The following is a 26,829-nucleotide window of genomic DNA, read 5'->3' as shown; positions in this document are numbered from 1 at the left end:
ATCCCCTTTTTTCATGCCCTGCGGAGATATATATATAGATAGATAGAGATATATATATGATATTCAATGAAGCTTTACTGGCAGGACCAAATAAACAGTTTTGACAAAGCACGTGTACAGTAGGGAATAGGGACTGTGGGGATAATGGGTGGGGACTGTGGGAACGATGGATGAGGTACAGGGTGGGGGGTAAGGAAGTCCACGGCATATCATGGCTGTCTTTCTCGCAGTCTGGCATGCGCTCACATACTGCACTGCTATCTCCACCGCGCTCTCTTCCCCCAGCAGAAAATGTTTTCTCTTCCTCCCTCATGGAGCTGAAATCCAGGAAGAGACTGGAGAGTCTCCTGAAGTGAGTGTCCCTCACTGCTGAGTATTTGGTGCAGTGTAGCAGGAAGTGGGTCTCATCCTCCAGGTCACAGTGTAGACACAGTCTGTCTTCCCTGGGCTTGTAGCTCTGGCTGTGCCAACTGACCTCGGTGGCCAGATTATGGGGCACCGAGTCTATACCGGCTCAGGATCTGGGGGTCTCTGGGGTCAGAGTTTCTCCAGATATGGAGCTAGTCTGTAGTCTCTCTGTAGACTCTGGTATACGGTCAGTTTCTGTCAGCTGCTGATCTCGTTCCTCCAGACAATGACATACTTCTCCTGCCCCTACCATCTTCCTGATTGTGGCTTTTGTCAGGTTGTTTTGATTGATGTTTGGTCAGGTTGGGTTTGGGTGAGCTGTTCTAGGGGTCCTGGATTGTGAGGACCACCTATATGTAGCATGGCTTTATGGTGATGGGAGCTTGGGTTGCTACTCTGCAGGTGAGCCTGGAAGGACAGCGCCCTCTTCAGGACTACTAGGTGCAGTGAGAATCTGCCAAGCTCAGCCTGATAGGCACTGTTGGTGGTGCTCCGATGGACCTGGAGAAGGTGTTTACAGAACCTCCCTCATTGTTGAAGTGCACCTGCTCTTAAGATACTGAATCCTTGTTCACGTACTGATAATGGAAGATGGACTGATAATGGAAGAAGGACATCAAAGGACCTGGATGCAGACCTTTGGATGGCTGGCATAGAGGACCTGCACGCAGACTTTTGGGTGGCTGGCAAGTAATTGATAAGTCTTCTCACCCCTCTGGTTCTTGGAGGCAAGCAGACCAGGGGTGTAGTGATGAGGACTAGACCACCTGTCCCTCTGTGCGGATGCCCCAAACACCCTTGATGTGTTAGGGTCCTGCCTGGTAGACACGAGAGGGTATAATAGGGATGCAATCCCACACTGTGCTCCCGGTCTCTAGGGGAGAAAACAGAGTGAACTACTCTGTCACCCAAAAGCACAAGCTGAATCTGCAAAAAGGAACTTTTTTGGCTTAGTGTCGGCAGCATCCACCGACCGTTTCCTGCGCCCCCCCCCCCCAATGAAAAGTTAGAGAATATATGGTAGTCTGCACCAGCCGCAAGGATAGGGCTGAAGATGCTCAAAAACCACTTAACAGTTACATCTAACCAGCCTAACATTGTTCTTTTATCTGAATTACAGCATCTTTCAAATAAAAAAAAAATACACAATCTGATTTTTTTTTGTAGATTTTATTGTCATGGACCGCAGGATTACATAAATGAATTAAACAGCTATTTTGTAAATCAGACTGAATATTCTTAAATCATAAAAAAAAAATTAAGAGTTCAGTCTGTATGAGGATAACATTTCCTACAAGCAGCTTATTCACAACCTTGCTCATGACAAAGATAAATACTTTCTTTAAATATATGTAAAAATAAAGAGAAAGCATACTGCTTTTACAACAGTTTGAAAAGACTTTTTGCAATATCTTGATGACCCTTCTGATGAAACTTTAATTATTGAATTCTTTTCAAAATACACAAATCTAAGTTTTTCTAGATTTGCTATATTTCTAAAAAGCAGAAAATTACAACTAAAATTCTTTATATATATAAAAAAATAAATTACACATTTAAAAAAAAAGAAAAAAGAAATGTCTACTTGAGGTCCATCATCATAAATCCTATACTTGAACACAGTGTACAGGTTGAAAAACAAAAAAAAGTTATCAGTCCTTTACTCCTGCATCACTATCTGCTGAAGGTATTCAATTTAGACAGATATTAAGAGTAGGGTTACGTGTCCGTGGAAAATATTTATTTACTGCCACAGCCATACTGAGAGTGGTATTCACCGCTGCAAATATTCTTGCAAAAAAAAAAGGTGCGGAGGAGCTGCAAACCTCACCCTTTGCATTAGGCCCCTTTCACACAGGCGTATAATACTGGTGTCGGTGTTTTAGATCACTGCGCCATCTGTTTTTCCCCCGGTATGGCTTAAGAGAAATCAATTCCAAAGCTTTGCCTATACTTTGCAATGTTAAACACATACAGCACATGAGTGCCATATGTATGCAGTACGTGCTTTACATGGACCCATAGACTTGTATTGACCCTTTGTCATCCTTGCGGCTGGGAAAAAAAATGGACATGTGAAGATCACCATAGGTTCTAATAGGTACGAGTGGATGTGTGTCAACAGTACGTGTTAAACGGATGCCACATATACATGTGAAGGGAGCCTTAGAGGGGGAAATTCGCACCTATACGTGCAGCATAGTCATGCCGCAGATATTACACACAGCTCTTGTCAATTTTACGCTAGAGATATCAATTGCTGCAGATTTGCTGACATTCCTTAATTATGCATTGTAAAATGCAACAGATTTTCTGCAAGCAAAGACGCAGTGGAAAATCCGCTAAGTTTCACATCACCGGAAGCTTAGCATAAAGGTACATCCACACGACTCAGACATGACTCAGATTGTCTGAGTGAAAAATCCAGTGTATTACAATATCAGCATTGAGGGTGATGATTTAAGGAAAATTGGCTGAAATATGTAGGATTTCATTCCATTTTGCAAGTTTTTACCCTTTGCAATGCAAAATAAGCGGCATTTCTACATCCAAATCAGCATAGTATGGTGGTGAATTTTCCACTGATAAAATTCTCCATTATATATAACCCCTGTGGATGTACACCTAAAGAAAACAAACTTGAATATATTGAGAGCAAATGACCATTCATGTCAGCCACTTCTCCAGAGCCCTGAGTGGGGGGCACCTCTCCATAACATTTGGAGATTGTTGGGGCTCTCAGCAGTCAGACCTGCTGCCTTGTGGCCAAATTCACAAATACATTTGACACATTTTATTGACATTTGAGGTCTCATTTTCCTTTTGCCCATGTGGAACTTGGAAGCTGTGTTAAAACTCTTCATAAAAAATGTCAACGGTTTCCAGTTTAGAAAACCCATTTTTGGATATTCAATTAAAAGTTGTCCCATAAACAACATGTATCACCTATCCATAGGATAAGTTATAAATGCACGATAATCTGGAGGACTTGCTGCCCAGGCCCCCAGAGATCTGAAGAATGGGGGATTCTAAACCACCAGTGTGAATGACGTGGGCATGTGTAAGAACCACCCATGCTATAGACAGTAAGTAACACGGGCGACTTTGGGACCCCGTTCTCATGATTGTTGGGAGTCTCGGCTGTTTTTTTTTAATATCCCATGGCGTGTTTTATCAACTCGCCCATTTTCTTGAGTGTCAATAAAGTGTCATTTATGTTAACAGAGAGTTTGTTGTGTGAAAGAATAGTGCCTATAAGTAAGTACATTACTCACAAAAAGCTATATACCTACTTGTATGTGTGGTGCAGTTACCCCAATCTAATCAAGTAAACTCCACTAGAGACCTGCGAGATTACGTTCCTGGCCTGGACCATCTGATGTTTCTTTTTCATGGAGTCATGGGAATTACAACAAGGACCAATGAAACTAATATACTTCTCAGTAGACTTGTGCTGAATGGAGACGAGCAGACTGTAGCCGTTCAACAACCGTGGTTGAGTCATAGCCTGTTTGGAAAGGCCGACTGCACCTCCATGAGCAAAAAATGAGCTTTATGGATTTTTATGTGCACACAGATACTCATTGTATTGTCAGCACTAGCGATGAGCGAATGTGCTGGGATAAGGTTTCATCTGATCATGCTCATGTGCTAACTGAGTGTCTTCGGTGTGCTTGAAAAATATGTTTGCATCTCTGTTGCTGCATGTCTCGCAGCTGTTCAACAGCCACAACAGGGATGGTCTAACAAACAGGTAATACCTGCATTTGCTGTGGCTGAAAAGCCGCGGGACATGCAGCTTCGGGGACTCGAACATATTTTTCGAGCACGCCGAAGAAACTCTGCTAGCTCACAAGCATGATCACGTAACACCTTATCCGAGCACCTTCGCTCATCACTAGTCAGCACATGTTCTGCTGAAAAAAGTGATTTGTAAGCAAGCGTAAAAATCACTTCACACAGCAAAATATGCTTTGCTTATTCATTGGGTGACTGGCATTGTTTTTAGACAGGCCGATAATCAAGTATCCAGAGTTCATAAGAACATCTTTTCACGATAGTCGGTGTAAATGAGACGGAAAAGGGTTATGTTTGCTACAGCTAATGCCATTAATGAAGGCTACAAGCCTGATTGTAAGATATGGACAGATTTACCAATTTGCACTAGTCTTTACAACCCCCTGCATGAAACTATTACTCATCAATGAAAGAAATGCAAATCTTACATATTCCAGAGGTTGTGAACATCACATTATGCAGCATGGAGACACGTTCATGAGCAATGCATACTGAAGTGAAAGAGCGGACAAGGTATATTTGTTTTCATGCAGTGAGGCTTCTAATATGTGATGTGGATGATGTCTAGGAGCATGAGGTCAGGAAATCCATCCCAGCCTTAGGAGCTGACAACTGATCAATAATTCAAGTATCTTCTATGCCTTGTATTTCTCCTTCCCATCCTCGCTAATCACACAGATGTGCTGAAATAAACAGAATACAGTATGTCAGACCGGACCGGGCACTAGAAGAGGTAGATGCACAATATACATAAAGAGCAGCAAGATACTACGGCATCCAAGAGTTCTTCCGACACAGGTCGCTTACTACTAGTGATGAGCGAATATACTCGTTAATCAAGCACGCTCGGGTGTCCTCCGACGATTTTTTAGTGCTCAGAGATTTAGTTTTCTTCGCCGCAGCTGAATGATTTACAGCTATTAGCCAGCTTGATTACATGTGGGGATTCCCTAGCAACCAGGCAACCCCCACATGTACTTAGCCTGGCTAACAGATGTAAATCATTCAGCTGAGGTGATGAAAACTAAATCTCCGAACACAAAAAAATACTCGGGAGGACCCCCGAGCATGCTCGGGAAATCTTGAGTAACGAGTATATTCGCTCATCACTACTTAACTACCCATACACAAACAATGGGGGAAATTTACTTCTGTGACTATGCCTAACATTATGGATTTCGTTTTAGACCTATTATCTTATTGTAACACTGTTTACTGTTCAGCTGAATGGAGCAAGCATCTTCATTGGGAGTGGTGTGGCTTAAGATGTGCCATCATTTTGGCAGGGAAAAAAATGGATATAAAAAGTAAAGCAAGATAAGAGTATTTATCATCCAGCATGAGAAACTGTGAAATCTGCCCCAATGTCTTTAATTCTACTGCATGTTCCAAATTCTCCTCATTACAGCACTGATGAACAAACACTGCCCATCTTGGCTGGCACGATTCAGAAATGCCGATGGTCAGCGTGTATCCACAGAGCTAAGCGACTGCACAGTTGATATAGTTACTGCTGGTGGACAGGTTGTGTGCTTTTTATTTGCATTTTTTTCCCTCAACTGCCTGCACTTTGAAAAGTGTAAAATACTCACGTTCAAGTCTCTAAAGTATTCATTGTAGTCTAACGCATACCCCACAACAAACTTGTCTGGCACTTCAAATCCTACAACTGAAGAGTTACAAGAGTTAATGGTCTACATAGCTTAGGAACAGGTAAAAAAAAATAAATTCTATATTCTAATAAATACCATATATAATATATACACACATACTTTTTCATCATCTTCATGCAAGTGACAAGACTGTTCTTATTTTTTCATCAACATAATTGCATGAAGCCTTTTTTTGTAGGACAAGCTGTAATTTTGAATGACACCCTTCAATGTATTAAAAACAAAAATGCTACAAGAGGTAAAATTGTGCAAAACACACAAGTCCACAAATTTTTTGTTTGTTATATTTTGTTTTCATGGAATTGATTTGTCAAAAAGGACTCTGCGACATGATTCTCCTGGGCAGTACGATTACAGCAGTATAAAAAAAATTTGGTAAGCAGTAACAAAAATTAATAAACTAAAAAGCTAAGCTTTCTTCTAACTCTCAATTTTGACTACAACATGGATATTCTCCCACCCAAAGAAACACAGTTGGAGTAAAAAAGAAAATAGGGATTTTTGTGCACTCCCTGTAAAATCCTTTTTTCCGAGCCATTCATTGGGGGACACAGACCGTGGGTGTATGCTGCTGCCGCCACTAAGTGATACAAAGAAAGTTAGCTCCTCTCCTGCAGTATACACCCTCCTGCTAGCTCTCAGCTAACCAGTTCGGTGCAAAAGCAGTAGGAGATCAATAATAACAGAGTATAGCATGTCTAAATTATATATGACAGTATAGCATGTCAAATTATAAAAACAAGCACAAGCTAATAACAGGGTGGGAGCTGTGTCCCTCAATAAATGGCTCGGAGAAAAGGATTTTACGGTGAGTACACAAAAATCCCTATTTCTCCTTCGCCTCATTGGGGGACACAGACCGTGGGACGTCCCAAAGCAGTCCCTGGGTGGGAACAACATCAAGTCAGACCCTGTGTAACACTACTGACAAGTGCGCCACCGCGGCCTGCAGAGTTCGCCTGCCCAGACTCACGTCAGCGGAAGTCTGGGAAATATAGTGCTTCAAGGGTGCATGCGGACTGGACAAACCCGCAAAGTTGACAGACGTGCTTTGCCGACGCCTGGTGTCTGGAACCCAAGAAAAACCTCGATCGACAGAGTGGAGTGAACATAACACGAAAGGACTTCTGGATGGTGTAAAGAATCCACCAGGCTAACATGGCTGAAGAAAGGGCTAAGCCCTTCCTGTAACCGTCAGGAAGCCCAAATGGAGTGTCCCTTCTCCGGAAGGATGCCGTCCTCGACATGTACCTACTCAGGGCACTCACATTGTCCAGGGTATGGGGAACCCCTTTCGTTTTGTGAACTGGTGTCAAAGAGATGAGGGGAAGAACGATGCCCTCGTAACCGTATGCCTTGAAAACAAGGGACGGGGACAGCCTGAGGACAACCTTGCCTTGATGGTAATAAGGAAAAAAGACTGAAGGAACAGAGCGTCCAGCTCCGAATACTCTTCTGGATGGCGTTATCGCAGAGAAAAGAGGGGGGACATTGCAGGATAGTAAAGTCTATCCCGATCACAAGGAGTCTACTGTAAGGCTCCCTGGACTATTAAAGTCCCAAAGTGTAACGATAAGCGATAGAGAGGAACCACGTGTGAAAAACTCTCTGCGAGAAAGTCCCTACTTGCAGTTTTGTTGCAATAAGATGTAAAAATACTAGTTCCGCAAACAAAAAACCTAACACCTGACTTGGTCAGTGCGGATGTCCAAGGATCACTGGGGAGTTCCTGCTTCCTAAAGACTCTCAGAATTAGCGGAAGAGGTGTGATAGAGCTGGTATGACAGAAGAAAGAGCATGCCCTGTGATGGCTTTTGAATCTCGAAGCCGAACCGTGGACTTGAGTACATTGGCGTTCACTCTGGACGCCATGCGATCTACATCTGGAGTGCTCCAGTGAAGGCAGATCTGATGGAAGACTTCCTAGAGAAGTTCTCACTCACTTGAGGCGAGACCCTGGCGGCTGAGGAAAAAACTGCCATCCAGAGTTCCATCCCTGGGGTGAGTGCTGCAGAGATCACCGAATGGTAGATCTCGGTCCATCAGAGTGCGAGGCACGTAGGTCAAGGTGCCTGACCGCGGGTACCTGTTAGATGATAGACATATGGCACAGCCGTGACAAAATCCGATTGAATACAGTTGGGGAGACCACCTGCCAGAAGGTATTGGACCTGCTGTAGGAGCAGTGGTACCGTTGGGATCCCCAGAAAACTGATTGGGAGACTGGATTCCCGAGATAACCAGAGGCTTTGAGCAGTGTGGTAACGCTCCGTAGTCATTAGTAACCATTAAACCGGGAGAAAGGATCTCTCCCAGATGAGAAAGATGCTCAGAGACTACTCTCTGGGGATCTGTTTGACCAGCAGAAAACAAGCGGAGCGAAGAGAACTGCCTCAGTTGCCACTTTTTTTTTTTTTTATAGGACCCTCTTAGCAAATCGGATAGAATGAGGGCAGGTACGGACTGGGGCTAAAATTCAACCCAGTCTTGAGAACCCGATTCTTTTAACGATGTAGCAGATAAGGCAGCCCATGACCAGAAAGGCCCTTCTGGCCTTTGCTTTGCCAGAGTTGCCAAATGGCCAGTCTTGTCCGGAGAGAGGGGACTCCCTGTTGAAGGGCCACAGCCTTGTTTCAAGGGAGGGATAGCAACTCTCTGGAGGTGTCCAGGATCATCCTTAAAAAGGATATCTGCTGGGCTGGAAATGAGGAAGAACTATCTAAGACTAGTCCTGGAAGAACGACTGGAAAGTCGACCAGGTAGGACAAGACAGCCACGCACATAGAGTGCAAGAAAGACATGACAGCCGCCATGTTAATGGCGAACACTCTGGGAGTGGATGCAAGGCCGAAGGGCAAGGTCATAACTTGAAAATGCTGTTTGCGAATGGAAAGGTAAAGGAATTTTTGTAAAGAGGAAATTAGTAATGTGAGGGTGAGCATCCCGAATGTCGATGGATGCCAGAAAACTCCACCCTTTTCCCATTGAAGTGATGGCCGAATGAAGGAACTCCATCTGAAGAAGGAGGGCCTTGTGAAGCTTGTTAGAAGTTTGAGGTCCAGGATAGGTCTTAAGGTACCTTCACACATAACGATATTGTTAACGATATCGTTGCTATTTGTGACGTAGCAACGATATTGTTAATGAAATCGTTATGTGTGACAGCGACCAACGATCAGGCCCCTGCTGGGAGATCGTTGGTCGCTGAAGAAAGTCCAGAACTTTATTTCGTCGCTGGACTCCTGCTGACATCGCTGGATCGGCGTGTGTGACACCGATCCAGCGATGTCTTCACTGGTAACCAGGGTAAAGATCGGGTAACTAAGCGCAGGGCCGCGCTTAGTAACCCGATGTTTACCCTGGTTACCATGCTAAAAGTAAAAAAAAACAAACACTAGATACTTACCTACCGCTGTCTGTCCTCCAGCGCTGTGCTCTGCTCTCCTCCTGTACTGGCTGTGAGCTGGAAAGCAGAGCGGTGACGTCACCGCTCTGCTTTCCGGCTCACAGACAGTACAGGAGGAGAGCAGAGAAGCAGAGCGCAGCGCTGGAGGACAGACAGCGGTAGGTAAGTATCTAGTGTTTGTTTTTTTTTTATTTTAGCATGGTAACCAGGGTAAACATCGGGTTACTAAGCGCGGCCCTGCGCTTAGTTACCCGATGTTTACCCTGGTTACCGGCATCGTTGGTCGCTGGAGAGCGGTCTGTGTGACAGCTCTCCAGCGACCAAACAGCGACGCTGCAGCGATCCGGATCGTTATCGGTATCGCTGCAGCGTCGCTTAATGTGAAGGGGCCTTTACTTTTCAGTCCCCTTTTTTAGGGACCAAGATCCCCCAGATCTAGACTGTCCTTGACAACCCTTACACTGCTGGTTGGGTCTATAGGATACCTGCGATCCTTTGTTCCTGCCCCCAGCTTCTCACGGAATAAGCGACCACTCTGTAAGGGAGTGATGTCAGATTTTTTTTTTAAACCAGGAGTATGCTTCCATTCTCTGAGCCATGAAGCGCTTCTGAATAAAATGGCATTCGCTGCAGACAGCGCCACGTAACTAGCCGCATTCAGAGAGGCGAACCGCAAAGTTTCCCGCCCTAGAGATTTAGTTGGCCAGCTTTACTGTCTCCAGAAAAAAGGTTACTGTTCTGAGTCAAACAAATATAGACCAACACTGTAAACATCTGTAACAAACGCTACATAGACCAAACAACTAGTGGTGAGGTCTATAGCACATTTACACGGGAGACTCGTATGTGTTGCGGACACTACTCCATTTTTTCTGTTATTGTTCTGAATCAAAGAAGCTAGCGTCTCGAGCCAGAAGACCATTGCGCTGGCCACCCATGTGGCGACTAAGGAAAAGTAGAGCGCTGAAATTGAGGCCGCAAGACAGAACGAGTCAGATTGACAGTCTGTGGTATTTTTTTTTAAAAAGGTGATCCATCGGGCAGGGATACTGACAGGTATACCACAGGAGTTAAGCTGACAGGTGGCTTAGTGCGCGGCTGCAACCATCAGGTGAGGAAAAAGAACATCTCTTGAGTCGCTGCCGTCTTTGAAAGGTGCAGAGATAAAAGGATGAACCCTCGATCAACCATCCTCATAGAGGGGATGCAGAGGGGGACTGCTCGATCATCAAAAAGGAGGGCATCTGTACATCCACGGAGGTCAAGTCCCCGGGTGGACAGGGTTGGCATTAGGCCCGGCAGTAGAAGAGTATACATGGAGGCGACACTCCATGTGCTCGTATGATGATGGTGTGCGGAGATCGGTGTCCTTTGTTTGCATATTGCGGATACCGAGCTTGAAGAGGGTTCTGCTTCTAAAGCAAGCCCATTTGCAAATGCTCATGGTGGGACTGGAACCATGGACTCCCATGCTGCAAAAAAAACTACCAAAACATCAGCGTTTTCCACTGTGCTGCCAGCGAATCGCTTATCCAGACGCTCGCTGTCCAGGAAAATGGCAAATGCACTAAGGGTTTAGCTTCCGAGGGACCCTGTGTGATCTACAGCAGAACCGTAGTCCTTGTCAATCTACAGAGATTGGTTGATGGCCTAAATAGGCGAATCCATCTTGTTCTGAGGCTCTGGCAAGTCCAGATCCAAGGCAACGCCTGATTCATTTGCGGAGTCTTGCTCAGTTACTAGAATACATGTGGCCCTTGCTAGCCTAAGGCTTCCATGTAGGGGAGGATCCATGTATATTGGTCTTGCGAGCACTTCAAACCACAGAGGGTTCAATCTCGTGGTCAGAGAAGCCATGGATTGCGCCAGTGGCGAAGCCCCTTGAGGGGAACTAGGTACTCTGGGAAAAGCTGGGATCGGCGGCGAGCTCCTGAGCTCATTTGAACTAGGTACTCTGGGAAAGGTGACCGGCTTCAGGCTGATCATGCCTTTAAGACCAGTGAATGCTGGTCATGTGCCCTTTTAAACTAGGGAACCTTTAAGACCAGGGAATGCCGGTCATGTGTCTTTAAAAACCTGGGAATGCTGGACATGTACCTACAAGCCCAGCGACTACTGGACATGAGCCTTTAAAGACCAGGGAATGCGGTCATGTACCTTTAAGACCAGGGAATGCTGGACATGTGCCTTTTAGACCAGGGATTGCTAGTCATGTACCTTTAAGACCAGAGCTTGCAGGTCATGTGCCTTTAAGACCAGAGATTGCTGGTCGTATGCCTTAATGACAAGGAAGGCTGGTCGTGTGCCTTTAAAGACTAGGGAATACTGGTCATAGCCTTTATGCTGCCGTGGTGCGTGCGGGGGAAGAGATGGAGCGGTGTCTCCTTACCCGGATCCGGAGTCCCCCGTTAGCGTTGGAATAGCGCTGTCTTCAGCGCTGAATACCGCCACTGCGATGCAGCAGCCGCTTCCGGATGTTTACAGCTCGTGTCCGCAAATGGCAGGAGGATGAAGATAATGGCCGAGAATATGCTGTGAGAGTTCTTGTCCTGAATGAGAAGCGCTTGAATGGGGGGGGGGGGGGGGGGGGGTCGGAGCCATGAAGCGCAGCCTAGCATGGGCGGAGGTTCCGGGTTGCGGCCTACACATACCCAAAGCCAGGAGCTAAATTTTTGGAGCCAGCCGGCGCCGAACGGGGAAAAACGACCTGCCACTGCAAAACAAGGGAAAAAAAAACGCCGGTTGCGCAGAGCCCTCCAGCCGCTCGAGTCCTGGCACTTACCACAGTGGGTGCCAAAGGCAGAGTATGCAGCTTTGTTCAGCAGGTCAGAAAAGTAGACGAGATCCTCTGCTGTTGCTGCTGTTTGGACGGTGCAGGGATAAAGAAAAGCCCTCAATCCATCGTCCCTTTGTCAGGGAGGTGGAGAGGAACCGTCCGCCTCCTTGTACCATGCGCTTTCAATAATTGTGGTGCAGTGGGGGCTGCTCGGATGCCACAAGGTGGGCCTCTGTACATCCAAAGGGTAATCACCTAGGTTGGGACAGGGCTGAATGTCCGGCAATAGGCCTGGCTGGGGAAGAGGGTACGTAGAGGCGACACTCCATATGCTCACAAGGTGTGGGGAGATCGGTGCCCTTGAAGGGGCCCGTCGCCCCCAAAGAATCAGCCCAGGCTTGGCATCCCACGTCGCAGGAGAGGATACGGAGAGGCAACACTCTCCGTGCTCGCCTGTTGATAGTTCGGGGAGATTGGAGCCTTGAAAGGATCAGTCGCCCCTTCGTCCGTTGTAAAAAGGTAAAATCAAAAATGTAAAAATAAAATAAAAGAGTTTTGGGTCTGAACAGCAGACCCGTCCATGTGCCTCCTACGGACACTAAGCAAGAACTGGGTAGCTGAGAGCCAGCAGGAGGGTGTATACTGCAGGGGAGGAGAGAACTTTCTGTGTATCACTTAGTGTCGCCTCCTAGTGGCAGCAGCATACACCCACGGGCTGTGTCCCCCATTGAGGCGAAGGAGAAAATACCAAAATGTCTCTGCTGGAACCAGTATTTTTGCCCATGAAAGTGGAAGGCGTTTTAGTTACATTCAATCACAATTTCAAACAGGATGTATTTACAGCAATGAACTCCTGAGAGCCCCATCAGTGGGTAAGTGAGACTAGTGTATACTTGTCCCAGCTTCTCCTGCTCATCACTGATATCTCAGACTCTAAGCAGCTGGGAACATGCTGGGGCCAGCGAACCGCCCTGTAATAGCCATTAATGGAGTATTACATGTCGTCTATGTAACATGCAGGCTCTCCACACCTCAGCTTTAGCAGAAGGCTGTTCCACACTATATTTATATGACCCAGTAGATCACATGGAAAGGAACTTGTGAGTAGAACCAAGCCCTGTGTCACCATTACAGATTGTCATACCCAAGTCAATCTCCCCATTAATGTACCATACAGTGCAAGGCTACTTACAATCAGGCCGATAACCAACACTTCGGGGAGTTCTCTTCACAAGCAAACTGCAAAAATAAATTAAATTCATTAAAATGCATCCAACTTTTTACAATAGACCCTGAAATCTAAATAATAACACCGGAAATAATTTACTAAATTTGTACTAAGTGTACATTTTCACAGAGCAGTAAGAGATCAGTATGTGCAGAATGGCCAGACGTGTATGTGTGAGAGCAAAGTACAGATATGCAATTCTCTCTATGCTGTCAGCATGGCCCCAACTATTATCTCTGTGCATCGTACACATGTGCCATGTCTGCTACATTTACTACAAGGGTGCGCCTCCTGCTGGCGGCTGCCATAAGTGTCAAATATTTTATATTTATTAAAAAGACGTTTTCCAGGAGCATCCAAAATTACACTAGAGGTGGAAAGCTGTATAAAAGAAACATTAGTTCCCCGATAACTGCCTGGGCACTGCACCTGTGCCTCCGGCCATCTTTTTACTTACCTGCAGCAACCCCGGTCGTGTGGGTAGCTTGTACACTAGTCAGTCAGCGATTTACATGCACCAGTCTCATGGATATACTGCACATAACCAATGCTGGGGTGTAAATAGACTCATGGGGTGCACCAGAGACTTATCAGGCAAGTAATAAGTATTTATACCATTTAGCCTGCTCACCAAACACTTATTTTAAAGAGTAACAGTTTTAATTTTTCTTTTGGAAATTAATAGTACAATAAGCAATGTTGTTAATATATTGTTTCAAAGGAATGCACTCTTTCTCCTTCTGGATTGACATTTCAATTCACACGAAAAATCTGTGCTCAGTGTGTAAATTTTGCTATTACTGAGATAAGATAACAGTCGCTGCTCCTAAAGTTCTATGAAGAGGGCAGGGGTGCGGAGCTGGATGCAGGCACACACATTCTACTGAAAGTTTTCCCAAAACGACCGTTAGGACTTGTTCAGACATCAGTGATTTTTCATCACTGTTTATATGCCCACACCAGGAGCATCTCCAAAACACAGAACAGATGTTAATCTTTCAATTCTAGTTCTTCTCTATGTTCCATTCCTGGTTTTAGAGTACAAAGACTGAAGAAAAATGATTGCTGTCTGAATGAGCCCTTACACTTTAAAAAGAGGTATTCTCAAGTTGGAAGCTATCCCCCTATTCATGAGATAGAATTTTCAGATCAGTGGAGGTCTGACTGTTGGGAACCCCTCCGATCTCAAGAAGCAGGACTCTGAAGAGACCGAGTGAATGGTACACAATTCTGCACACTGTCACTTCATTAATTCCTATGGAAGTGCCAATGATCAGGCGAGTGTAGCGTGCTAGACTTTCTCCAGTGGTCCCATTAAGAATAGATGGAGCGACACTCTGTTTACATGGGGCTCCGCAGAGCTCCGGTTCTCGGGATTGGTGAGGTCAGACCCCCAGTGATCAGGAATTTATCCCCTATCCCACAGTTAGGGGATAACTTCCAAACTTGAGAATGCCCCCTTCAATAATAAATTACTTGAAGTGTAAAAGTCATTTCATAGAAGTTTTTATGTAAAGGCGCTGCATAGGGCTACTGATCAACGTGTGTTTTGTTCCCGAGACCCCCACAGCTCCTGCTTGAGCTGAGCGCACAGAACAATGTACAGTCCAATAGTCCAGGTTCGCACCGATCGGTGTTTGGACCCATAGCTTATTGAATCAGTTCACCGCTCATGCATGTTTCGACTGATCGATGGGGGTCTCGAGATTCAGACCTCCACTAGTTAGCAACAATATGCAGCACCTGTAATTTATAAAAAACATTTACAAAGTTACAGCTACATGTTAAGGAGTTATCATTACTGCAAGAAAATAATTTCAAGCAATGATGAATTTTATCCATCAGTCCGGGGCGCTCTGCTCATTGTTACCTGGCTACTTTAACCATCTTGGGATTGTACTTCTGCAGCATTGCCAGTAATGTCTTCATGGTCTTTCCCGTATCAATGATGTCCTTAAAGAACCATAAAGAAGAAAAAAAAATGTATATCAAATGTCAAATAATCTTTATCCATCCAATACGTTCACGTTTGTACATCACTTGTACTTTTTGTAGCGTGAAGTTTTGCTGACAGCACATTATTATATCGCCACCTGAGCCCTTACTACTTTCTCACATGACCTGGCTTGGTGATGATATGATAATATTCACAGAAAATTATTGATAGATCTTATAGATGCTTTATTATTAATAAATAATTTGTTAATTTTGAAAGTTCCAAAGATGGGGTATACGTAGCCCAAAAAGTGCCACAGCCCCTTTATTTGGAAATAAAGGGAATTTGCCTTGTTACTAGTGATGAGCGAACGTGCTCGGAGAAGTTCTCATTTTCACTGCCCGACTATTGGGAAAAGTTGTTCTTATGAACTCTTGCCTAACAAACAGGCAATTCCTGCATGTGCTGGGTCTGTCTAACAGTCACGAGACTGGAAGGCGCAGGGACTTTATTTTTCAAAGTCACTCAGTTAGCACACGAGCACGGTCGCTCATCACTACTTGTTACTTGTGTCCTAAACATTTCATCTAGCATATTATTCATCTAGCATATTATTCATCTAGCATATTACGAAATGACAGCTCCAGGAGAACAATCACATGCAGATGAACCTGTCCAGAGTCTAAAATGAGCATATATAGCATTTCCTAACCACAAGCATGTGAAGACTTTAACCCCTTTCTGCCATTAGACGTACTATTCCGTCCATGTGGGGTGGGCTTTACTTCCCAAGGACGGAATAGTACGTCATAGGCGATCGGCCGCGCTCACGGGGGGAGCGCGGCCGAGTGTCAGCTGCTTATCGCAGCTGACATCCGGCACTATGTGCCAGGAGCGGTCACGGACCGCCCCCGACACGTTAACCCCCGGCACACCGCGATCAAACATGATCGTGATGTGCCGGCGGTGCAGGGAAACATCGCGCAGGGAGGGGGCTCCCTGCGTGCTTCCCTGAGACCCCCGGAGCAACGCGATGTGATCGCGTTGCTCCGGGGGTCTCTTACCTCCTCCCTGCAGCAAGTCCTGGATCCAAGATGGCCGCGGATCCGGGTCCTGCAGGGAGGGAGGTGGCTTACCAAGTGCCTGCTCAGAGTGCTATGCAAACTGGCAGATCACCGATCTGTATTGTCCCCCCCTGGGACAAAGTAAAAAAAAATTTTTACAAGTGTGTAAAAAAAAAAAAAAAAAAAATCCTAAATAATGAAAAAAGAAAAAAAAAAAATTATTCCCATAAATACATTTCTTTATCTAAATAAAAAAAACAAAACAATAAAAGTACACATATTTAGTATCGCCGCGTCCGTAACGACCCGACCTATAAAACTGGCCCACTAGTTAACCCCTTCAGTAAACACTAAGAAAAAAAAAAAAAAAACGAGCCAAAAAACGCTTTATCATACCGCCGAACAAAAAGTGGAATAACACGCGATCAAAAAGACAGATATAAATAACCATGGTACCGCTGAAAGCGTCATCTTGTCCCGCAAAAAACGAGCCGCCATACAGCAACATCAGCAAAAAAATAAAAAAAGTTATAGTCCTCAGAATAAAGCGATGCAAAAATAATTATTTCTTCTATAAAATAGTTTTTATCGTATAAAAGCGCCAAAACATAAAAAAAATGATATGAGGTGTCGCTGTAATCGTACTGACCCGAAGAATAAAACTGCTTTATCAATTTTACCAAACGCGGAACGCTATAAACGCCTCCCCCAAAAGAAATTCATGAATAGCTGGTTTTTGCCAATTCTGCCTCACAAAAATCGGAATAAAAAGCGATCAAAAAATGTCACGTGCCCGAAAGTGTTACCAATAAAAACGTCAACTCGTCCCGCAAAAAACAAGACCTCACATGACTCTGTGGACTCAAATATGGAAAAATTATAGCTCTCAAAATGTGGTAACGCAAAAAATATTTTTTGCAATAAAAAGCGTCTTTCAGTGAGTGACGGCTGCCAATCATAAAAATCCGCTAAAAAACCCAATATAAAAGTAAATCAAACCCCCCTTCATTACCCCCTTAGTTAGGGAAAAATAAAAAAAATTTAAAAAATATTTATTTCCATTTTCCCGTTAGGGTTAGGGTTAAGGCTACAGTTAGGGTTAAGGCTACAGTTAGGGTTAAGGCTACAGTTAGGGTTAAGGCTACAGTTAGGGTTAAGGCTACAGTTAGGGTTAAGGCTACAGTTAGGGTTAAGGCTACAGTTAGGGTTAAGGCTACAGTTAGGGTTAAGGCTACAGTTAGGGTTAAGGCTACAGTTAGGGTTAAGGCTACAGTTAGGGTTAAGGCTACAGTTAGGGTTAAGGCTACAGTTAGGGTTAAGGCTACAGTTAGGGTTAAGGCTACAGTTAGGGTTAAGGCTACAGTTAGGGTTAAGGCTACAGTTAGGGTTAAGGCTACAGTTAGGGTTAAGGCTACAGTTAGGGTTAAGGCTACAGTTAGGGTTAAGGCTACAGTTAGGGTTAGGGTTTGGATTACATTTGCGGTTGGGAATAGGGTTGGGATTAGGGTTAGGGGTGTGTCTGGGTTAGAGGTGTGGTTAGGGTTACCGTTGGAATTAGGGTTAGGGGTGTGTTTGGATTAGGGTTTCAGTTATAATTGGGGGGTTTCCACTGTTTAGACACATCAGGGGCTCTCCAAACGCGACATGGCGTCCGATCTGAATTCCAGCCAATTCTGCGTTGAAAAAGTAAAACAGTGCTCCTTCCCTTCCGAGCTCTCCCGTGTGCCCAAACAGGAGTTTACCCCAACATATGGGGTATCAGCGTACTCAGGACAAATTGGACAACAACTTTTGGGGTGCAATTTCTCCTGTTACCCTTGGGAAAATACAAAACTGGGGGCTAAAAAATAAGTTTTGTGGGAAAAAAAAAGATTTTTTTAATTTTCACGGCTCTGCGTTATAAACTGTAGTGAAACACTTGGGGGCTCAAAGTTCTCACAACACATCTAGATAAGTTCCTTGGGGGGTCTAGTTTCCAATATGGGGTCACTTGTGGGGGGTTTCTACTGTTTAGGTACATTAGGGGCTCTGCAAACGCAATGTGACGCCTGCAGACCATTCCATCTAAGTCTGTATTTCAAATGGCGCTCCTTCCCTTCCGAGCCTTCCCATGCGCCCAAACGGTGGTTCCCCCCCCACATATGGGGTATCAGCGCACTCAGGACAAATTGGACAACAAATTTTGGGGTCCAATTTCTCCTGTTACCCTCGGGAAAATACAAAACTGGGGGCTAAAAAATAATATTTGTGGGGAAAAAAATTGTTTTATTTTTACGGCTCTGCATTATAAACTTCTGTGAAGCTCTTGGTGGGTCAAAGTGCTCACCACACATCTAGATAAGTTCCTTAGGGGGTCTACTTTCCAAAATGGTGTCACTTGTGGGGGGTTTCAATATTTAGGCACATCAGTGGCTCTCCAAACGCAACATGGCGTCTCATCTCAATTCCTGTGAATTTTGCATTGAAAAGTCAAACGGCGCTCCTTCCTTTCCAAGCTCTCCCATGCGCCCAAACAGTGGTTTACCCCCACATATGGGGTATCAGCGTACTCAGGACAAATTGTACAACAACTTTTTGGATCCAATTTCTTCTCTTACCATTGGGAAAATAAAAAATTGGGGGCGAAAAGATCATTTTTTTTTTTCACAAAAATTATTTTTTATTTTTACGGTTCTGCATTATAAACTTCTGTGAAGCACTTGGTGGGTCAAAGTGCTCACCACACCTCTAGATAAGTTCCTTAGGGGGTCTACTTTCCAAAATGGTGTCACTTGTGGGGGGTTTCAATGTTTAGGCACATCAGTGGCTCTCCAAACGCAACATGCTCTCAACACGGCATAGAAGTATGCCTGCGCAGGAGTGCGGTGCCGAGGAGACGTGTTACCCACATGAATCAAGCAGGAGGGCGGCATCGTAAGAAGAAGGGAGGCGCCAGACCAAGAAGAGTGAAGCCCGTCAGACCGGACCGCCCCGCAGGGGAGTATAATAAAAGTTATTATTCTTCTCTTACAGGTCGGGTTGGGGGCAGATATACAGCATTAGAGAATGCAGTATATCAGCCCTGAAAGGTGATGGCCTTATCTCTTATCGGCCAAACCTGGTGACAGGATCCCTTCAGGGGTGTAGTCCTTAGAAGAGGCCATCAATGTCTGATCGGCGGTGTGCGAGACACCAGGCACTTCTCCACCGATCAGCTGTTCCCGAGCCACACAGCTCTGTCAATAGAATAGGGCTGCGGCCAGGTACTGACTATTTATGGTTCACTGAATGAAGACCTAAAAAAAACTCAATCGCGTGCACTTGCTTTAACAGAATCACTGAGGTGGACAAACAATAAAAATAAACTTTTATTAATATTATTTTAAAATAATTAATTTCCCAAATCCTCTGTGCTTGCATAGTCTATCCATTATAACCCTCTATATTTTGAGTTCATATACTGGATACTAATAAATAAAAAAATAAATAAATTTCCTTTTATCAAACTGTCCTACTATTCCCCTAATCAATGTTACACAATATAAATAATGTTTTTTCAATGGTAGTAAGTCACTCCCCTCAGTTATGCCACATTGCAGTCTGTTTCTGATAATACTGCACTTGTGCCTTCAGGTATTTATGTAGGAGCATTGCACTTCTCAATCCACTCCCCATTGAGGTTTATGGGGCTTTAATAGTTGATATAGTCAACCAGAAAGTACTCTCCAATTACCTTATTTATATGCTTGCCCCGGACAATATCGCTTATATAAACAGACACTATTTCCACATCAGGGAATTCTTCCAATTATATAGCACTCAGGGTTATGTCTGATGATGTTACACTCTTACCCCTCCAAGGTATTTTAGTAGGAATATGGCACTATTGCAATATCCTTTTCATTTCTGGAACATAACCAGATATTGCACATTCCTAATCTAATAAATCGCTAATAGAAGTTAGGAGTCCTAATCATAACTACGATATCTACACAGAGGGTGTTCTACAGGTGCGAATCAATGAGACTGCCCTGTATAAACACTCCTTTTTGATTACAAGATTGAAAAAAAGATCACGTCAATCAAGTTCAACCTTTCTCCACCAATTACACATTTTGTCAGTAAATTAACTATAAAGCACACTGTTGTGTATGGAGGAAATCATCCACCCCGGTTATGAAAGCCGTTAATAGTGTATGCCATTACTACCTCTTGTGGTCGGCATTCCACAGCCTGACTGCTCTAACTGCAAAGAACCCCTTCCTATCTAACTGCCAGAATCACTTCACCAACCAGTAATGAGTGCCCGATAGTCCTTAGTATGGTCCTTGGAAGGAATAAGTCACGTGCCGTCCTTTGTACTGACCACACGTATATTTATACATGTAAATCAGATCCCCTCTGAGGCGTCTAAGCTAAACAAGACCAATTTTACCAACCTGCCATCATAGGAGAGGCCTTCCATTCCTTGTAATAATCTAGTTGCCCACCTTTGTACTGACTCAGAATATCCTTTTTAAAATGTGGAGCCCAAAACTGTGGATGTCTGCAGTGCGTATCTTATAAGTGTGTCATAGAAGTGTGAAGGTTAATGTAGAATTAAAACCAGAATTGAACCAGAAGGGAACTGAAGGTAACTGGACAGTCACTGTAAACAATGTTTCTGTTAGTTTTCACTCTCGCCCCTATAATCCTTCACTTTCTGCTAATCCCTACACCTAGTAAGGATCTGTTCATCTCTTCTTCAATCCTCCCCATCCATATCACCTCCTCCTCTGAACTGTTCCTCAACATACAATCCTCTGTCTCCAAGCACAGAGCTGCCTCATGCTCTCTCCTGCTAACAACTTCTCTGCTCCTTCTCACTACTGGTGAAATCTCTCCAAATCCTGGTCCTCCTCACCACATCCCCACAGTCCGTTCTACCTCCCATCCACACTATCACAAATTTCCGTAACCTCTCTAACCTTATACCCATTCGCCCAGCCCCCGCTTCCCCAATCCCACTAACAGGAGCTCTGTGGAACGCTCGCTCTGTCTGCAACAAGCTTTCCTACATCCATGATCTTTTTGTTACTACCAAACTTTCCTTCCTCGCCATCACCGAAACCTGGCTCACCCATTCTGACACAGCCTCTCCTGCTGCACTTTGTATGGTGGCTTCCACCTTTCTTACACACCCCGCCCCAGCAGCAAGCATGGCGGAGGAGTTGGTTTTCTCCTGTCAGATAACTGCTCCTTCACCCCAATCCCACCTTCCGTTACCCTCCCTTCCTTTGAGGTGCACTCTGTGCGCATCTACTCACCCTCCAACTGGCTGTCATTTACCGCCCCCCAGGGCCAGCCACCACCTTCTTTGACCACTTCACCACCTGGCTACTTCATTTCCTTTCTGCGGACATCCCCACTATCATCATGGGTGACTTCAACATACCCATTGACACTTGCCTCTCAGCTGCCACTAAACTTCTATCACTTCCTCCTTTGGCCTCACTCAATGGTCTTCTGCAGCCACTCACAAAGATGGTCACACACTGGACCTCATCTTAACCCGCCTCTGCTCCCTATCTAACCTCTCTAACTCACCTCTTCCTCTTTCTGACCACAATCTACTCACATTCTCTTCCCTCTTTACTCCATGTCCACAATCGCCACCCCACAAACTTGCACACCCTCGCAGAAATCTTAAACACCTTGATCTACACTCACGCTCAATCCCTCCTCCCTCTCACAGACATAAGTTCCCTACACAATGCGGATAATGCCGCTGCTCTATATAACACCACAATAGCTGTAGATTTGGAATCTCTTGTCCCTCTCACACATACCAAAGCTCGCAAAATCAACAGACAGCCCTGGTACAACAGACAGGGCTGCTGAGTGGAGATGGAAAAGATCCCACTCCAACGAGCACTTCATCACATTCAAACAGTCCCTCACTACTTTCAAGACCACACTCGCCACAGCTAAACAAACCTACTTCTCATCTCTCATATCCTCCTGTCTCACAACCCTAAACAGTTATTCAACACCTTCAATTCACTCCTCCGTCCCCCAGGACCTCCTCCCTCCCCACTCATCTCAGCTGAAGACTTTGCTTCATTTTTCAAGCAGAAGATTGATGACATCAGAGACAGTTTTGGTCAACAACTCCCAGAGCCCTTCCTCCCAACTTCCCAGCCCTCCACCTCCAAAACCATCTTCACCATTACAGAAGATCAACTCTCCACTCTACTCTCAAGATCGCATCTCATCACCTGTGCACTTGACCCGATCCCATCCCACTTCATCCTAAACCTCGCCAGAATCTTCATCCCAACCCTAACCCATCTCTTCAACCTATCACTAACAACTGTTTTTTTCCCCTCAAGCTTTAAACATGCCTCAATCACACCTATCCTCAAAAAGCCCTCTCTTGACCCATCCTCTGTATCTAGTTATCGCCCTATATCACTTCTCCCCTATGCCTCAAAACTACTGGAACAACACGTCCATCTTGAACTATCTTCCCATCTCTCTTCCTGCTCCCTCTTCGACCGCTTACAATCTGGCTTCTGGTCACACCACTCCACTGAAACTGCCCTAACTAAGGTCACCAATGACCTATTAACCGCCAAGAGCAAGTGACACTACTCTGTCCTCCTCCTCCTGGACCTGTCCTCTGCCTTTGACACAGTGGACCATTCCCTGTAACTACAGACCCTCTCGTCCCTTGGCATCACAAACTTGGCCCTATCCTGGATCTCATCATACCCAACAGACCGGACATTCAGCGTCTCCCACTCACACACCACCTCCTCACCTCGCCCCCTATCTGTCGGAGTCCCGCAAGGTTCAGTCCTAGGGCCCCTGCTCTTCTCCATTTACACCTTCGGCCTGGGACAGCTCATAGAATCTCACGGCTTTCAGTATCATCTCTATGCTGACGACACACAGATCTACATCTCTGGACCAGATATCACCTTCCTACTAACCAGAATCCCTCAATGTCTATCCGCTATTTCATACTTCTCCACTAGATTTCTAAAACTTAATATGGACAAAACAGAATTCATCATCTTTCCCACATCTCACACGACCCCCCCAACGGACCTATCCATTACAGTAAATGGCTGCCCACTCTCCCCAGTCTCACAAGCTCGCTGCCTCGGGGTAATCCGTGACACTGATCTCTCCTTCAAACCGCATATCCAAGCCCTTTCCACTTCCTGCCGCCTTCAACTCAAAAATATTTCACGGATCCGTACATTACATTACTCAACCAAGAATCTGCAAAAACCCTAGTCCATGCCCTCATCTCTCGCCTTGACTACTGCAACCTCTTGCTCTGTGGCCACCCCTCGAACACTCTTGCACCCCTCCAATCTATTCTAAACTCTGCTGCCCGACTAATCCACCTGTTCCCCACTATTCCCCAGCCTCTCACCTCTGTCAATCCCTTCACTGGCTCCCCATTGCCCAGAGACTCCAGTACAAAACCCTATCCATCTATATAAAAAAAACACAATATATAAATATATATTTATATATTTTGTTTTTTTATATAGAGATAATTTTGTAGTTTCCACCCCCTTTTTTGCACATTATAGTGCTTTTTGTACAGCCTTTTATTTTATACCTTGGTATTGGGGAGGCCAGATTGCTGGTAAATATATACAGCCCTGTAATCCTGTTGCTGCGCGAAAGTGGTTTTGTTTTTAATATTTTACTTTTGATTATGTAATCATTGGCATTTCTTTTAATAAAGCCATATTTTAATATTCCTACACCTTGTATGTTTTTCTTCTTTTGGTCCTTGTGGTATTGCTTTGGTTTTTGTTTTTATTATGTATACCCCTCCTGGCGTAAAGCGCCATGGAATAAATGGTGCTGTAATAATAAATAATAGACTGGATCCCATATTCTAGATCAGTGATTTATGGAGGGGCAACAATACATTGGGATTGTGGGATTTTCCTCTCTGTTTTTATACACTTTAAAATCTTGTTTGCTTTTGCAGCTGCTGCTTGACATTGAGTGCTGCTGCTCAGCTTACTTGTAACCAGAATACTCAAGTCCTTCTGTTCTGTAGTCCCGAGTATGGTCCCATTTAATGAATATGCAGCAATAGGATTACTCCGTCCTAGGTGCATTACCCTACATTTATCTACATTAAACCTCATTTGCCAGGTGTTTGCCCACTCTGACATCTTATCCAGATCGTTTTGCAATATTGTAATGTCAAGGTCAAATTTTAATATCCTTCATAGTTTGGTGTCTCTCAATCCCTTCCCCAATGTCATTAATAAATTTGCTAAAAAGAATCAGTCCTAACACAGATCCCTGCGGTCCCCACTGCTGACTATAGCCCATTTAGAGAATGCACCATTTACGACGACTATGCTTCCTGTTAGTTAGCCAATTCCTAACTAGGGATGGGCGGAGCGGTGGAAGTTCAGGTTCTGGTACCTGACTTGAACTTTTTAGAAAGCTCAGTCCAGGTACCAGAACAGTATGAGAAAAGCACGCTTATTGTTCCAGCTCTTTGGTTAAAATATTCCAAATTTATTCGAATTAGTAAAACATGAGAAGCTCGTAGACCGCACTATAGTGCACACTGCGACAGAGCGACGCTTTTCAATAGCAGCAGCGATCTTTATCAAAGCTACTACACCTGAAAAGATAAATGTTTTAAAAAACACAGAACCAATCAATTGCCCGAAGACATATCACGTGATATGTAAGGGCCTGGTGACTATGAAAAAACAGACAAAGTGCAGAAAACCCATACAATATAGTGCGTAAAAAATTGGCAATACATACAAAATAATATATATATATATATATATATATATATATATATATATATATATATAAAAGTAAAAACATGTTAATACAATGGTGTAATCCTAGTAATGAAACATAATTTTGTTGCGTCTGTTTAAAGCATTTGGAAACCTGGTACCTATATTATAGATCCAATAGGCTTCTCGAGTAAGTAAGTGGTGTCTGGTATCGCCTCTCTACGAGCGTGTGGACTAGAACGAGTTAACAAAACGATGCGAGATGCGGATACCAAACGCCGATTACTTATTCAAGAAACCTGTAGGATCTAGAATCTAGTGATGCTCATGGCCCTGGCAGTATTTCTAAAGACACCACCTTGGAGGTCCTGGCCTTCAGCTTCTCTCCTAGTTCCCTGCAATCATTTTAAGGACCTTCCATGTTCCTCTAACTTTGTCATTGGTACCGATATGACCGCTGGGTTTTTCTCAACCCAACCCTGCAATCAGTTGAACCAGAGGACCCGGCAGACAACACACTGTTCGACATTCACGATCTTGACAACAGATGACCTTACCCACCTTACCTACCCATTCTTGTAACTGTTACCCAGCTCCATACTTCTGGGTCCTGATCTTCCCCACCTCCACGTCACTGGCCCCCAGCCAGTGCATGCTCAGTGAGCTCTAAACACCTCTCCAGGTTTGCAATGCTCCTGAGCGTTGCAAGCTGCACATTTAGATCCATTATCTGGGCTTCCAAACATGTAACTCGCTGACATCGAGTGCAGACATATTCACCCTCCAACAGCTGTACAAGGCATGCATACATCTCACAAGATGCACACCTGGTAGCATTGTCCATGGAACACATTAAATGCGGAAAAACCGTGCTGATAAAAGCGGAAAAAAACTATGGAAAACTAGTAAGGAAAACACCAAACTATGCTCTTGTGTTAAACTATGATATTGTGTTTAACTATGCACTCATCTGCAGCCCCTGCACTTAAAATGTAGCCTCTGCTCCGCATATCTGGAACTTGTAGTCCTCCAATTAGCAAAACAAAGGTGTGCATGCATTGTGGATTTGGGAAATTAATTATTTTAAAGTAATAGTAAAAGTTAATTTTTATTGTCCGCCCACCTAAGGCTAAGTTCACATTAGCGTTCGGGGGCTTTGCGGAGGGATGCAAACTTCCTCCGTTAAGCTCCGCATACTTCTGCAGGTGTCCTGCGTACCTATCTTTAACATTGGGTACACAGGACATGCTGATGTATTGTTTTGACGCGTCCGCATGTCCTGCGTGCCCAATGTTAAAGATAGGTACGCAGGACGCATGCAGAGCTTAACGGAGGAAGTAGGCAGCCCTCTGCAAAGCCCCCGAACGCTAATGTGAACTTAGCCTCAGTCAGTGATTTTGTTACTGCCGATTTGCCCCCTATTGATTTGAATGGGGGAGAATGTGCAGTACCCGGGTGCAGCCACTATACAGTTGACAGAGCTGTGCAGCTCCGCAGCTGAGGAGTTCTGCTCGCCGCAGAGTGCGGAACAGCTGATCGGCGGGGGTGCAGGGTGTCGCACCTCCACCGAGCAGACATTGATGACCTAGCCATCAGTAACAAAGTCTTGGGACAACCTCTTTAAGAAACATGTAACAAAGGCCCGTAGCTGATAATATTTGATCACTGCTCCCCACAATGTCAATGCCCAGTAGATTTTGCAAATCCCTAGACATTAATATTATGTAGATTTTCTTTTAGAGCTTTTCTGAGAAATACATCAGATTTCAAGTGAACTT

At 44.6% G+C, this 26,829-nt stretch overlaps 1 protein-coding gene across 2 annotated transcripts in view; it reads right to left on the bottom strand.

Moving 5' to 3' along the window:
* Positions 1–1,571: 1,571 nt before the first annotated feature.
* Positions 1,572–26,829, bottom strand: part of HPRT1 (hypoxanthine phosphoribosyltransferase 1) — a 63,928-nt gene continuing 38,670 nt past the window's right edge. For both annotated transcript variants that reach the window (XM_069746966.1, XM_069746967.1), the window contains exons 6-9: positions 15,160–15,242; positions 13,254–13,300; positions 5,799–5,875; positions 1,572–4,889 (exon numbers count right to left, since the gene is read on the bottom strand). In XM_069746966.1, the coding sequence (XP_069603067.1) occupies positions 4,842–4,889; positions 5,799–5,875; positions 13,254–13,300; positions 15,160–15,242 (255 nt within the window). In that variant the 3' untranslated portion in view covers positions 1,572–4,841. The remainder of the gene's footprint in view (positions 4,890–5,798; positions 5,876–13,253; positions 13,301–15,159; positions 15,243–26,829) is intronic.

Source organism: Ranitomeya imitator, chromosome 2 (genome assembly GCF_032444005.1).
Source record: "Ranitomeya imitator isolate aRanImi1 chromosome 2, aRanImi1.pri, whole genome shotgun sequence".
Lineage (NCBI taxonomy): Eukaryota > Metazoa > Chordata > Amphibia > Anura > Dendrobatidae > Ranitomeya > Ranitomeya imitator.
This window is presented reverse-complemented; position numbering and strand designations above follow the sequence as displayed.